We start from the raw sequence: 14,857 nt of genomic DNA, 5'->3' as shown, positions 1-14,857 counted from the left end.
TGAGGGTCAACTCAGTTTATCATATTTGTCTTCAGATCATTCAGGGAATTCTATTCTTAACTGAAGAATAAAAATTTTAGATAGGCTATCTAAAAACAAATATATTAGAATTTGGAGACACACACACACATTATGTGTGTATATATATATACACACACACATACTTATCTGTATATATATATGTGTGTGTGTGTATACTTACACACACAGCAGATGGAATAAATATGTATCCATTCATGGATCACAGTCTATAAATTAACAGAGCTTATAATTATTACATGCAAAAGGATGAAACTAGACCTTTAGGGCATGTGCAAAGATCAACTTAAAAAGAATTGAGGATTTAAACATAAAACCTAAAAACTGTAAAACTCCTAGAAAGAAAACATAGGAAAGCACTCACATGAAATTGGTCTTAACGATGATTTCACAGAAATGACACAAAAAGCACAAACAATGTAAACAAAAATAAACAAGTGGAACAAAATCAAATTGAAAGGAAACAATCAGCAGAGTGAAAAGGAAATACACAAAATTAGGGGAAAAATATTTTCAAACCATATATCTGAAAAGAGGTTAACTTCTAAAATATGTAAAGAACACCTATAACTCAATAGTAAAAGAAAAAAATTAATAACCTGCTTAAAAATGAGCTAATGACATTTCACTAAAGAAGATATACAAATGGCCAAGAGGGATATGAAAAAATGCTAAATGTTATTAATCATCATGAAAATGCAAATGATACCCATAATGAGTTATCACTTCGCATTTGTAAGGATGGCTATAATCATAAAACAAAAGACAACGAGTGTTGGCCATAATGTGGATAAATTGGAACCCTTGTATACTTGTGGTTGGAATGCAACATGATGCAGCTGCTATGAAGGACAGCACAGAGGCTTCCCAAAAGACTAAAATCAGGGAGTTCCTGTTGTGGCAGTGGTTAACGAATCCGACTAGGAACCATGAGGTTGTGGGTTTGATCCCTGGCATTGCTCAGTGGGTTAAGGATCCGGTGTTGCCGTGAGCTGTGGTGTAGGTCACAGACGGGGCTTGGATCCCGAGTTGCTGTGGCTCTGGCAGTGGCCGGCGGCTACAGCTCCAATTAGATCCCTAGCCTGGGAACTTCCATATGCTGTGGGAAGTGGCCCTAGAAAAGGCAAAAAGACCAAAAAATAAATAAATAGATAAAAATAAAAATAAAAATAGAACTATCAGATGATCTAGCAGTCCCACTTCTGGGTATTTATACAAAAGAACTGAAACCCATATCTCAAAGAGATATTATCACTTCTGTGTTCATTGCAGCACTAATCACAATAGCCAAGGCATGGAAACAACATATATGCCACCCGCAGATAAATGGATAAAGAAAAAATACGCTGTATACATACAATGGGAAACTATTCAGCCTTAAAAACATGGCAATTCTGAAATATCTAACAATATAGATAAACCTTGAGGATATTATGCTAAGGGAAATAGGCCAGTCACAGAGAAATATTTCATGATTCCACTTATATGAGATATCTAAAACACTAAAATTCACAGAATCAGAGAGTGGAATAGTGATTTCCAGAGGCTGGAGTGAAGAGGAGGAAAGGTGGGCTCACTAATCAAAAGGATGTAAAGTTTCAGTAAAGCAGAAGGAATAAGCTTTGGAAACTGCTCTCCAACATCATACCCAGAGTTAACAATAATGTATTGTATGATTAACAATTTGTCAAGAGGGTAGATCTTAACAATTTGTCAAGAGGGTAGATCTTGTGTTAAACATTCTTATCACATAAAATAAAAATCAAAAGAGCTTACAATTAATTGCTATCAAGGTTGCCACAGAATTTGAATTAAATTTTAACATGCTGTCTAAAACAGGAAGAAATAGAGAATTCCTTTAAAAACAACTCACCTCTCCTGAAAAATTAACTACGTGAGGAGGTGGATTAGTTAATGAGCTTGACTGCAGTCCTCAATCACTATGTATATGCCTATCAAAACATCATGTTGTACACTTTATATATGATTTTTATTTAAAAATAAACATTAGGAATTCCCTGGTAGATCAGTGGGTTAAGGATATGGCATTTTCATTGCCGTGGCTATGGTCACTGCTGTGTGAAGGGTTTTATCCCTGACCCGGGAACTTCTGCATGCTGTGGGCACAGCCAAAAAAAAAACAACAAAACAAAACAAAACAAAAAACTACAACAATCTTACTGCTCTTTGAATATTTTTCACTTTAAGTTTTAACATAATTTTAGATTTCTGGAATAGTTGCAAAATTAGAATAGAATTCTGTATACTCTGCACTTAAGAACAGAGTTAATATCTTGCATAGCCATAGACTAAGTACCCAAACTAAGAAAGTAATCTTGTGCTATACCATTAAATAAAGTAGATATATAGTCAGATCATTTTTCGCTAATGCCGTTTACTCTTTTTTATAATCCAATCCAGGATTCTACCTTTCATTTAGCCATCATGTAGTCTCCTCCAATACGTGATAGTTTCTCAGTCTTTTGCTTTGACCTTGACACTTTTGAAAAGTATTGGTCAGTTATTTTGTAGAATGTCTCTCAGTTTGGGTCTGCCTTAGGTTTTCTCATGATTAGACAGAAGTTCTGCACTACTGAGAAGGATACTATGCAGGTGCTTATGCCCTTCTCAGCACGTGGTATCAGGAATAGGTTAAGCTGATATATATTACTTGATATTAACCATCCTGTGTTGGTCAAGGTGATGTCTGCCATTACCTACAGTTGATTCTTCGCTGTAAAGTTCCTAAACATTTGGAGGGCCCTATTTTAAGACTATGCAAATATCCTCTTTCTATTTAAACTTGCACCCATCAATTTTAGCATTCATTTGGCATTCAATTGGTGATTTTCCATTTCCCTCATTCCTTCTACATTTATTAAATGGAATTCTTCTGGGAGGAATAGTTGACCCTTTTCTTCATTCATTTATTTATTCAATCATTTATTAACATCAATATAGGCTCATGGGTACTTTGTTCTCTGATACATAATCCATCCCTAGCTTTATGTTTAAGTTGTTCTAGCTTTGCCCACCAGGAGTTCTTCCAGGTTGGCTCTAATGCCATTTATTATGCTCCTGTTTTTTTCTGTTTTTTTTTTTTTTTTTTTTTGGTCTTTTTTGTTTGTTTTTTGAACACTTTCCTTTCTAGAGCCACAAAACACCCCATACTCATATTTTTCCTGCCTCAGCCTTGGAATCAACCAGTTTTCCAAGGAACTCTAGTCATTTTTATTGGAGAATGGTGTTCAGAAATCAAATACTAGGAGCGGTTATGCTCATTGCTACTGCTTTCAATTCCTTTCAGTAGCTGGAGCTAGAAAATACACGTATATATACTAACTTGTGCACACAGATCTATATTTATCCTTCTAATTATTGATCTATCTATACTAACAACAACAAAACTATGAGTCCATACTGTTACCTCTGACTTCAATTCAGCATCACAAAATTAGTTCTAACCTTCCTTCTTTATTTCTAATTTTCTCATTGACATAGAGAAACTTGACTTTCTTTACCTATATATTTACATAATTGGTCAACTCTAGTAAAAAAACAAAATAACTTCAGAATTGTTAATCCATACCTCTGTAAGAAACAAATTTACTAGTAAATGTACAATATTTGTAGCCTCTTTTTATTTACCCACTGAATATCCAGTCCTTTACAAAGTTTACATAATCCAAGTCCTTTCTTTCCCATCTTTTCAATAAATAATCATTTTTATAATTTTCTTTACCATTTACTATCATTTTAAAGAAGACAGTAAAAGTAAGTTAATCAAAGCAGATTGGATAAATGAAATTCTATGGAAAACTTACATAATAATCAGTAGCACAAGAATCATGCTTTCAAACAAAGAAGAAGAGACAGGGAACTAACTTTCTACCATAATTATATGTTCTCAGTGGTGAAGGTAACAAGAAGTAAATTACAGAGGCATTCCCCAAATATTCTTCAATTTTGGACTTCATAGAATACAGTTCAAATAGGCAAGTAGAAAATAGTATTGCTCTGGTTCAGCAGAGCTAGATGGGTAGCACCTTCTCTATATTCCAGAAGCCATGTCTCCCATTTCCCCACCTCCCAAGCCAACTTGATACCCCATTCATATTAAGAGTTATGAATGATATCAATTAGATAGTAGTGGCTGAGCTCAATTCTCAGAATTAATATGAATTTAAGCCAAAGAAAACTGCTTTGTTTTTTAGCTATTAGGTATCTTTGATCCCTTCATCCTTGAATTTCATTTGCAATTACTACAAAATAAAATAGTAGATAGATCTATGTACACCATGGTAATTATTTTCTGGTCTCTTAGTTTAATTAAGAATGGAATATATTTAAAGTACTATATTCATTCTTGGCTGGAGTAGGTGGACTCTTGTAAGTTTACTTAGAATTAGGTACAATTCATTGTTTTCCTCTAGGAGAAGTCAGATATTAAAAAAAAAGAGTAAATAAAAAATTAAAATTCTAAGATTTTCTGATCGGTGATAGTTGTCTTGCTTAAAAATTTTCCTCATTTTATCCTGCTGTTTAAGTGAGGGTATCTCTATGACATGAATTGACCTTAACTTTCAGATTTTTGGTAGTGAGACCAAAAATTAAAAAAATCAAGGTGAACATTTTATCTTACAGAAAAGTTAAGCAAAATCAGTGCAAAGTCCTTTTTTCTTTGTTAAAAATACCATCTGTACATCTTCTTTCTTTGATATTCTATGCTTCAAAAATTCCTTGGCTTTGTGAAAATAGCAGAGTCCACCATCTTAGGAAAGTGGAGTTCAAGTGGTTGAGCCTCATCAAGCTAAAGATACCAGATTGGTCTGAAATTTAATAATAGGTCTGCCTCACAGCCTTTTAAAAGCCATTTAATAATAGAAATGAGATAATAAGTCTATTTTTTTCCCAGAAGATCTCTTTAAAATTCCTACAACTATAAAAATAGTGTGATTAAAAAAAAAAAATGTAGACACGCTGATCTCATTTCAAGGAACAATTTAAGCATCATTCCTGACTTCAAAATGGCCTAGAAAATGACTTCAACATTAATCACAAGACAATAGGGAATTTTAAGGGAAATCTGTTTGAAAATAGTCCAAGCAAGTTGGCATCAATGTTAAACACATCTAGAAGGTAATTACATTTCATTGACGAGGTCATAGATAGGAACTCTTGAGATAACAGAAATCAGGGAGCTCGAAATAGTTCCTCTTGTTTCCTGCTTCCCTCTGTGTAGCGATTAGAAGGTTACAGGGATAGAGAGGTTAGCTGACTCATCCATAGTTATGCAGTAAATCCTAACCAAACTTGCACCTGATTCTAACTGTGGCTTTATGATATAATAGAAGAGGTTCTTTCTTTCTCTCTTTCCTTCTTCTTCCCTTCCTTCCTTCCCCTTTCTTTCTTCTCGATATATTATAATATGCTGCTATATATAAATAAAACATATAACTTAAAGTACTATCACAAGAATCCATAATGTATAATATTCACAACTGATAAAATTTACTGAGGTATATTGGAGAGGGAACTTTTCTTCTTTTTAAAAATTATTTTATTTTATTTTATTTTTATTTTTAAGGAGGCCCCTGCAGCATATGGAAGTTCTTGGGCTGGGGTCTAACTAGAACTGCAGCTGTAGGCGTACGCCAGCAGCCACAGCAACGCCAGATCCAAGCTGCATCTGTGACCTACCCCACAGCTTGAGGCAATGCTAAATCCTTAACCCAATGAGTGAGGCCAGAGATCAAACCCCCATCCTCACACCGTCGGGTTCTTAACCCACTGAGCCACAATGGGAACTCTGGAACTTTTCTTCTTAATTTCAGGGATTTGAGTTATTTTTGTCACCACTAAGATCTCTATTGTGGTGGGTATACTGTTTGTTGAATTTAAGTAAAGAATGCGAATGAAAAATTAACTTAATGGGTCTAGGGGTACATGAAGTTAAATGGAGGTTATTGCATTTGTCAGTATGAGACATGACAACATTAGTTCTGCTCAGTTACTTATTTCAAGAACTAAAAACAAGAGCCTTATATTTGGTGAATCTGCTGGCTATTGTTTGCAAAAGTGCCTCTCCAAATATAGGAGGCATATTAATCAAATGTGGAAAGAAGCAATTTACTAATGGTAAGAATGAAAATAAATGTAGACTATATCTAAATAACTCACCAATGAAATACCAAGGCTTGGAAAATCTTACTTGCATCATTACCCTGCAAAATGTTGTCTGTAATTCAGCTACGCAATCAAATCAGTAACAATGGATCCTAAATAAATTTTACTATGATTCATTTAATCTGCTAAATACATGTTATATAAGCAAGTAGAAAATCTGACTGACTACCATCGACAACTTTTAACCATTTTATTTTACAAATAAGAAAACAAAAGTCCAGAAAGGTTATAAACTTGGTCAAAATAAAAAAGTAAGTTGTAGAGACTCCCAAAATTAAGTTAAGATCTTAATCTCTATTTATAAGTTGATGATATAGTCTATAAAACACATACTTCACCTGAATTTCAATTTAAAATAATAACATTTGAACTTATAAAAACATTTCCTTGATGAAATTTTATAGTTTATAAAATTTTTAAATATTTTGTAGTTCTCAGCATATAATTCTTTCACCCCGTTGGTCAGGTTTATTACTAGGTATTTAATTTTGGGGGGTACAATTTTAAAAGGTATTGTATTTTTATATTCCTTTTCTAATATTCCATTGTTAGTAATCAAGGAAATTAAGAGGATCTGAAGAAATGGAAAGATATTCCATGCACCTGGGTAGGAAGAATTAATATTGTAAAAATGGCCATACTACCCAAAGCAATCTACAGATTCAATGCAATCCCTATCAAATTATCCATGACATTTTTCACAGAACTACAACAAACAATCCAAAAATTTATATGGAACCATAAAAGACCCAGAATTGACAAAGCAATCCTGAGGAACAAAAACCAAGCAGGAGGCATAACTCTCCCAGACTTCAGGCAATATTACAAAGCCACAGTCATCAAGACAGTGTGGTACTGGTACCAAAACAGACAGACAGACCAATGGAACAGAATAGAGAGCCCAGAAATAAACCCAGACGCCTACATTCAATTAATCTTTGACAAAGGAGCCAAGAACATAAAATGGAAAACAGTTTTTTCAGCAAGTGTTGCTGGGAAAACTGGACAGTTGCATGCAAATCAATGAAACTGGAACACATCCTCACACCATGCACAAAAATAAACTCAAAATGACTTAAAGACGTAAACATAAGACAAGATACCATAAAACTCCTAGAAGAGAACATAGGCAAAACATTCTCTAATATCAACTGGACCAATGTTTTCTTAGGTCAGTCTCCCAAGGCAACAGAAACAAAAGCAAAACTAAACCAATGGGACCTAGTCAAACTGAAAAGCTTTTGCACAGCAAAGGAAACCACAATAATTAAAAAAAAAAAAAGACAACCTACAGAATGGGAGAAAGTAGTTCCAAATGATGCAGCTGACAAGGGTTTAATCTCGAAAATATACAAACGACTTATATAGCTCAACAGCAAAAAAACCTCAACAATCCAATTAAATAATGGACAAAGGACCTGAATTTCTCCAAAGAATATATAAAGATGACCAGCAAGCACATGAAAAAATGCTCAACATCACTGATTATTAGAGAAATGCAAATCAAAACTACTATGAGGCACCACCTCACACTAGTCAGAATGGCCATCATTAATAAGTCAACAAATAACAAATGCTGGAGAGGATGTGGAGAACAGGGAACCCTCCTACACTGTTTGTGGAGCTATAAATTGGTACAACCATTATGAAAAACAGTATGGAAGTACATCAGAAATCTAAATATAGAACTACCATATGGCCCAACAATCACACTCTTGGGCATATATCCAGACAAAACTTTCATTGAAAAAGATCCATGCACCTGTATTTCATTGGGGCAATATTCACAATAGCCAAGCCATGGAAACAACCTAAATATCCATGACAGATTATTGGATTAAGAAGATGTGGTATATATATACACAATGAAATACTACTCAGCCATTAAAAAAGAACAAAATAATGCCATTTGCAGCAACATGGATGGAACTAGAGACTCTCATACTGAGTGAAGTAAGTCAGAAAGGGAAAGACAAATACCATATGATATCACTAATGTCTGGAGTCTAATATATGGTGCAAATAAACCTTTCCACAGAAAAGAAACTCCTGGACTTGGAGAACAGACTTGAGGTTGCCAAGGGAGAGGGTGAGGGAGTAGGATGGACTGGGAGTTTGGGGTTAATAGATGCAAACTATGGCCTTTGGAGTGGATAAGTAATGAGATCCCACTGTGTAGCACTGGGAACTATATCTAGTCACATGTGATGGAACATGATAGAGGATAATGTGAGAAAAAGAATATACATCTATGTAGGACTGGTTCACTTTGTTGTAGAATAGAAATGGACAGAACACCATAAATTGACTGTAATAGCAAAAATGAAAATCATCAAAAAAGAGTGAAAACATAAACTTATAGAAACAAATATTTAAAAAACATGTAAACTTAATATTTAATGTTTTGTATATATGCATATGACATGTATATTATATGTGTGTGTGTGTGTACAAATAACCTTGGGGAAAAATCAATATGTAATAGAATTCAGTACCTTTTCGTTAATTCTTGGTTGTTGGAATGTCTAGTCCTTTCCCATGTTTTTATCCTTAGTTCTTAAAAGGAAGAAACTGGTTTTTCTGAAAATTGCTGTCAAAAATCCTCTAGTTGATGAGTTGTACCCTAGTTCTGTAACACCAAAATCTTGCTATTCTCTCCACTGTTTAACATTTGTCATCACAATTAAGAAATTCTTTTATATCCCCTACTACGGGTTGAATTGTGCCCCTCAAGAAAGATATCTTAGAATAGGACCTTATTTGGAAGTAGGGTCTTTACAGATGCAATGAAGTTGAAATCAGGTCATTAAAACAGGTTTTAATCCAACTCGAACTAATCAAGTAGGTCCTTAAATGGTACATTTGGATAGAAAAATAGAGAAAAGACTATGTAAAGCCATAAAGGGGAACACGTGAAGATGGAGAACTGGTGTGATGCATCAAGGAACCAAAGAAAAATGAAGCCGGCATACCACCAGAAGCTTGAAGGAAGCAAGGAAGGATTTGCCTATAGATTTCAGAGGAAAGCATGCCTCACCAACACCTTGATTTCAGACTTCCCACTTCCAGATTGTGAGGCATTCCATTTCTGTGGTTTATGCCTCGGAACTCTGGTTGGTGGTACTCTGCTATGAAAGCTCTAGGACACTGATACATATCCCACTAAACTATTAGAAGACATTTTACTTGCTATTCTAAATTTCCTTCTTTTAGTTGCTGGTTTCTTCCTTTCACATTAGAGAAACAAAAACTAAATGCCTTGTATCATCCTGGTTCGCTCTGGTCTATTTTTAGATATTGTTGGAAAAAAACAGCATAATGAAAACGGTTCTTTTCTCTTTCAAGAAATAAGTATACGGCAAAGGGCCACTGAAATAATAAGTCCCTTTTTTGGTGGAAGAATTTTAAGGATCATCACCAAATACTTGAATGCACATTTAAACATCAATTTGACCTCCAACGAACTATCTGGTTGAGATACTGCTACCCTTTCATGGCCCTAACCTGAGTCATCCTTCTCTCTCTCTCTGTTTTTTTTTTTTTTTTCATCCTTAGTTATTAAGTATTTGCAAGTGAGTTTTGTTTTTTTGTTTGTTTGTTTTTTGTTTTTTTTTTTTACAAAATGCCGCTGTAAGTCATCTTTAAATTTGGCTACTTTTTAAATTAAAGATTTCAATGTCTCTTAATAGGTCGTAAACCGGCCACTTTTCTCCAATTTTACTAGCCCTCATAAAACTGAAGGATTCATTTTGTTCCAATGATGGCAAATACTGCACATGTCCTAATATTACCTTCATTCTATGTTTTAGATGCTCTAGTTAATTTAATTAGGAAGAGAACAACAATGCTCAGAAATGTTTAATAATGGCCTTAAGGTCATATATAAAGTGCTAAAGCTGAAATTCTGCTCCACTCTAAAATCTATAAATGTTTCACTATATCATAAAAGTCTTTACATATTGGCCATTAGAATAAAAACCTATTGGTTGTCAGATAACTTTTAAGTATTTTAGCTTCTTTATGACTTGTTGAGACTTTGGTTTTTATGATTTAAAAAAACCCATGAGATGTTGTTATATTCAAATTATTAACATTTAGTAATCAAGGAAGAATTCCTGAATTTATTAGGCGAATCCATCTCATTTTTATTTCAGTTCTTTCACTTGGCAGAATTTTTGTTGAACAGGATCCACAATAAAATTTCATATAGTTGATAGAGGTTAACAAAGATAATAAAATTACATATCAGAATGATTTTAACTACACTTGAACTTGTATGTTAGCTGGCTTTGTATATATAATCAGTATGCACAAAATTAAAAAAAATAACTTTTCTGATTATAAAACTTCAGGTGCTGTTAAAGCTGAACAGAGATTTTAAACTTTTTAAAACCTGAATATATTAAAATGTATTTAATTGAGAAATGGCAAGGTATTATGTAGAGGGACGATGAATACAACATCGTATCATTCATTCTAGTGCTATTCAGGTATGTTAGGAAAATCTGTATGTAATTTCTTGAAAAATCTCATAACTGAATACATCAAAATACTCCACCACCTTCTATGCTAAACCTGCTTTTCATAGGGAAGGAGGTGATTCAGTTGATCAGGAAGAGAACAACAATGCTCAGAAAAACAGCATAGGAGTACACCTTTGGGCTTTGATTCTTTAAGATAAATACAAAATGAACGAGTCTTTTGTTCTCTTTTTACCTAACTCAAACAGTAGCATAATTGGTAGCTACTCAGCATCATCAATCATACTTAAGAAAGCTAATCCTCATTTTGCATAGTCGCTTGTAACTCCACGCAGGTGCCATATTTACAAAGCACTGTCCAAAAACACAGTAATGAAAATATAATGGTTTCTTTTGTAGTCTTAGGGTCATTATCAGCTTCAATCATTTCACTTTTATCTTTGTATAACTGCTGAAATTTTTAATTTTACCAATAGTCAAGTCTTTTTAAGAAGTACACACCAACATAATTTGTCCATTTAAAAAAGAATACTGGAGTTCCTGCTGTGGTTCAGCAGTCATGAACCCTACTAGTAACCATAGGGATGCGGGTTTGATCCCTGACCTTACTCAGTGGGTTGAGGATCCAGTGTTGGCATGAGCTGCAGTGTAGGTTGAAGATGAGGCTTGGATCTCAGTTGCTGTGGCTGTGGTGTAGGCTGGCATCTGAAGCTCTCATTCAACCCCTAGCCTGGGAACTTCCATATGCCGCAGGTGCAGCCTTAAAAATACAAAAAAAGAAAAAAAATAGAAAGAATATAACATATACTACCTTTCAAGTGAGGGCTGTGTACATGCATTCTTTGCAGATGTAGATTTACTGGAACAAATTCTAATGATTTCTCTCCTTTGCTGCTGCTTGATTTGAAAGAGGACCCTAGGTAGGGAAAAAAAAAATGAACATCATTAATAAATAAACAGTGTGTTTGTGTGTTGAAAAGTACATTTGACATAGAAAAATGTTACAAGAATTTCAGAAAGAAAAACACATCCTGTATGAGTTGCTTTTTTTTTCTTGGACATTTTAAAAAAATTCTCAGTTGTTCTGATAATGATACCAGAAGGTGAAACACTGCAATCTTCTCTTCTTTCATTTTCGTGCCAAGATGGTAGAGTTCAAAATAAAATCTTGTTTGTTTTGTTTTTTAATCTTGGCACTTCTGTGTCCCTAACAACAATATTTGCTATTGTTTTCAAATAACATCTATGAAATGCAATTCATTGTGCATATGTAAAATTATTAATTTCATACCTGTTTCCTTGCTAAGTTCAGTCAGAATGTCTTGGTACATATTCACCATTTGATCACAGTGAGTAAGGACATTTTTTCGTAGATTGTCCCAGTGTGGAGAAAGCTCACCCAGTTCTTTTAGCTCCTGGTTTCTGTTCAGGATAGAAAAGAGGAGAAAATACTTATTTTGATCTTAAATCCACAGACACAAAATACTTAATCAGGGTTGCCAAACCAATGAAAAACTGACTCACCATCCCTTTCAGGAAAGCTCTGTGCTTATCAGAAAAAAAAAAATTATTTTAGGAGTTCCCATCGTGGCTCAGCAGTAATGAGCCCAACTGGTAACCATGAGGATGTGGGTTTGATCCCTGACCTTGCTCAGTGGGTTAAGGATCTGCCATTGTGCTGAGCTGTGGTGTAGGCTGCAGATGCAGCTCGGATCTGGCGTTGCTATGGCTGTGGTGTAGGCCAGCAGCTGCAGTTCTGATTCGACCCCTAGCCTGGGAACTTCCATATGCCACAGGTGTGGACCTAAAAAGCAACACACACACACACACACACACACACACACACACACACAGAGTTTTATATATATATGTATGTGTGTGTGTGTATATATATATATAATATGTAAATAGTTTAGGCAACACAAACATTAGTTTTGCATGTCAAAGAGTTTTAAAAAATGTTTCAATTACTGATAACAATTTCATAAAGATGGCAAAGGTTTACTATTCTTAATACATAAAGAGTCCATTCAATCAAAAACAAAACAAAACAAATACTAAACCTCAATAGAAAAATCGCCGAGTTCTAGGCTTCAACGATCCAAAAGAAAATAATGTGGAAAGCGCTTTGAGCATGCCTAAAGGAAACACAAGCTATTCAGGTAATCTGGCTTATATATAATAGAGCTGTAATTTAAAGCCCATAAATGGTATGATCAGGTATAATTTTATTGGTATCAGTTTCTCCCAAGAAGACAACTTAAGTAAATACTATACGCCTATATTTTGTCCCCTCTTTATTAAAAGGAAGAGCTAATCAAGTCATCTATGCTTTAATTATTAACTTTTATCTAATCCCCTCTCCTTTAGCCAAGTTAATTTAAATCATCAGAATGCCTTTTTAAATTATAATGATAAATGGCTTAATACGCTGCTTAGTTAGATTTCTTATTCATTTCTGTAACCTTTTACCGAACAACATTTTCATGAGGCTAATTTAACCAGCAATAATGAAACTTCTTTGCTACTTTGGCTGTGAAACATGCTAAATACCAAGCTAATAAATTCTGAAGATGTAGAATCTTTAACATCCTGTTAAATACAAGAATAACGGATGGTGTGTAAAAATGTGACTTGCTTTCAAATGCTTGTAAGTGCTTTTGTTTTGTTTCAGTGGGGAGGCAATATAGTGTTGCTGCATCTTTGATCTGGGGTCTTGTGTGCATGTTAATCTCCTTCTCAACTTTTCCACAGATTAGCTTTCATCACACAACATTCATGGGCAAAGAAGTAAGTAATCAATGGACAAGGAGAGTAAGGAAGTTCATGACCAAAGGGAGATGAGGAGGGAAGGTTGAAGAGTTGGGGACTCAAATGGTAGGGTATTCAAAATTCAAGACAAAACAGCAACAATCAAAACAAATATTTCCAAAAGCTTGAGATATCCAAGTCAAGAAGAAGCAGGGTTATTAGGTGACATCTGAGGTAGACAGCAATTGTGAAATTTCAACTTAACATGCAAGGTTTTGGGTTTTACTTCCAACACACAGTTATAACAGAAATAGTAGATAAGTAGTCCTGCTTAATAAGTGCACCATGGGTTTACAATTTATGCTGTCTATGAATTCTTATTATAAACAATAATTAAAAGGAAGTATAGAGAGAGGGATGAGAGGTAATGCCGAACCCCTGACTACGGTGTGGGATACTGGGGTACACCTCACTGCCCAAGAGAAGTCTGACAAAGTGTGGTCAGAAAAGTTTCAAGTTCTATAGGCCACAATTTAAGGGAAGCTGGGATAAACCTATAAACTGGTGTTTAAAATTTATTACACTCCTCCAATACATCAAAACTTAGCTACAGGGATATCTAGATGAAACCTGGAATTCACTGTTTGTTCTGAGATGACATTAAATAGATGCACATTCTAAAAGGGACAAATGACCAATACAAGTTTTCATTGCATTAAAAAAAGTTCAAATATATGAGAATTATAGAATAAAGATGTAAAACCCCAGAGTAATAAAAAAGATGTGAAAAAGAATGGGACCAAGTGAGAAAGTAACAATATGTTTTAAAAATGGAAAGAAATTAGCTTCATTAATACATTAAAATAGAGAAGATTACTGGGTGCACCAAAATCATTAAACTTCTCTTTTTTTTTTGAATTATAGTTGATTTACAATATTCTGTCAATTTCTGCTGTAGAGCAAAGTGACCCAGTTATACAAATACATACATTCTTTTTTTCACATTATCCTCCATCATGTTCCATCACAAGTGATTAGATATAGTTCCCTGTGCTATACAGCAGGATCTCATTGCTTATCCACTCCAAATGCAATAGCTTGTTTCTACTAACCCCAAACTCCCATATGACGTCACTTACATCTGGAGTCTAATATGTGGCACAAATGAATCTATTTACAGAAAAGAAACAAACTCATGGACATGGAAAATCAGTAATCTTTTCAATCAGGAAAGCTAGGGCTGTATGGGTCATCTTTTGATTTGTCACTCTGTAAACAAACAAACAAACAAAAAAACCTTTGCAATCTAAGAGCCTTGCTTTGCATCTCCATCCAGGTTTTCTGGAAGGTGAGGCAATCCCAGGACATCCAGAGGGAGATAAGAAGGGAAGTGCTGGAGG

At 34.5% G+C, this 14,857-nt stretch overlaps 1 protein-coding gene across 12 annotated transcripts in view; it reads right to left on the bottom strand.

The window, feature by feature from the left end:
• The window catches only part of INPP4B (inositol polyphosphate-4-phosphatase type II B), a 696,813-nt gene that overhangs the window by 149,099 nt on the left and 532,857 nt on the right, over positions 1 to 14,857 (bottom strand). For all 12 annotated transcript variants that reach the window (XR_014812874.1, XM_003129178.7, XM_084972777.1 and 9 more), the window contains 2 exons: positions 11,998 to 12,128; positions 11,518 to 11,622 (listed from right to left, as the gene is read on the bottom strand). Coding sequence is in view for 11 of the 12 variants with exons in the window: in XM_003129178.7 (XP_003129226.4) it covers positions 11,518 to 11,622; positions 11,998 to 12,128 (236 nt within the window). In the remaining variant the exon portion in view is untranslated. The remainder of the gene's footprint in view (positions 1 to 11,517; positions 11,623 to 11,997; positions 12,129 to 14,857) is intronic.

Source organism: Sus scrofa, chromosome 8, assembly GCF_054392235.1.
Source record: "Sus scrofa isolate SSC_HxYL_T2T_F1_AM1 chromosome 8, Sscrofa_HxYL_maternal_Yorkshire_Landrace_v2.0, whole genome shotgun sequence".
NCBI lineage: Eukaryota > Metazoa > Chordata > Mammalia > Artiodactyla > Suidae > Sus > Sus scrofa.
The sequence above is the reverse complement of the archived record's forward strand: the minus strand, read 5'-3'. Positions and strand labels throughout refer to the sequence as shown.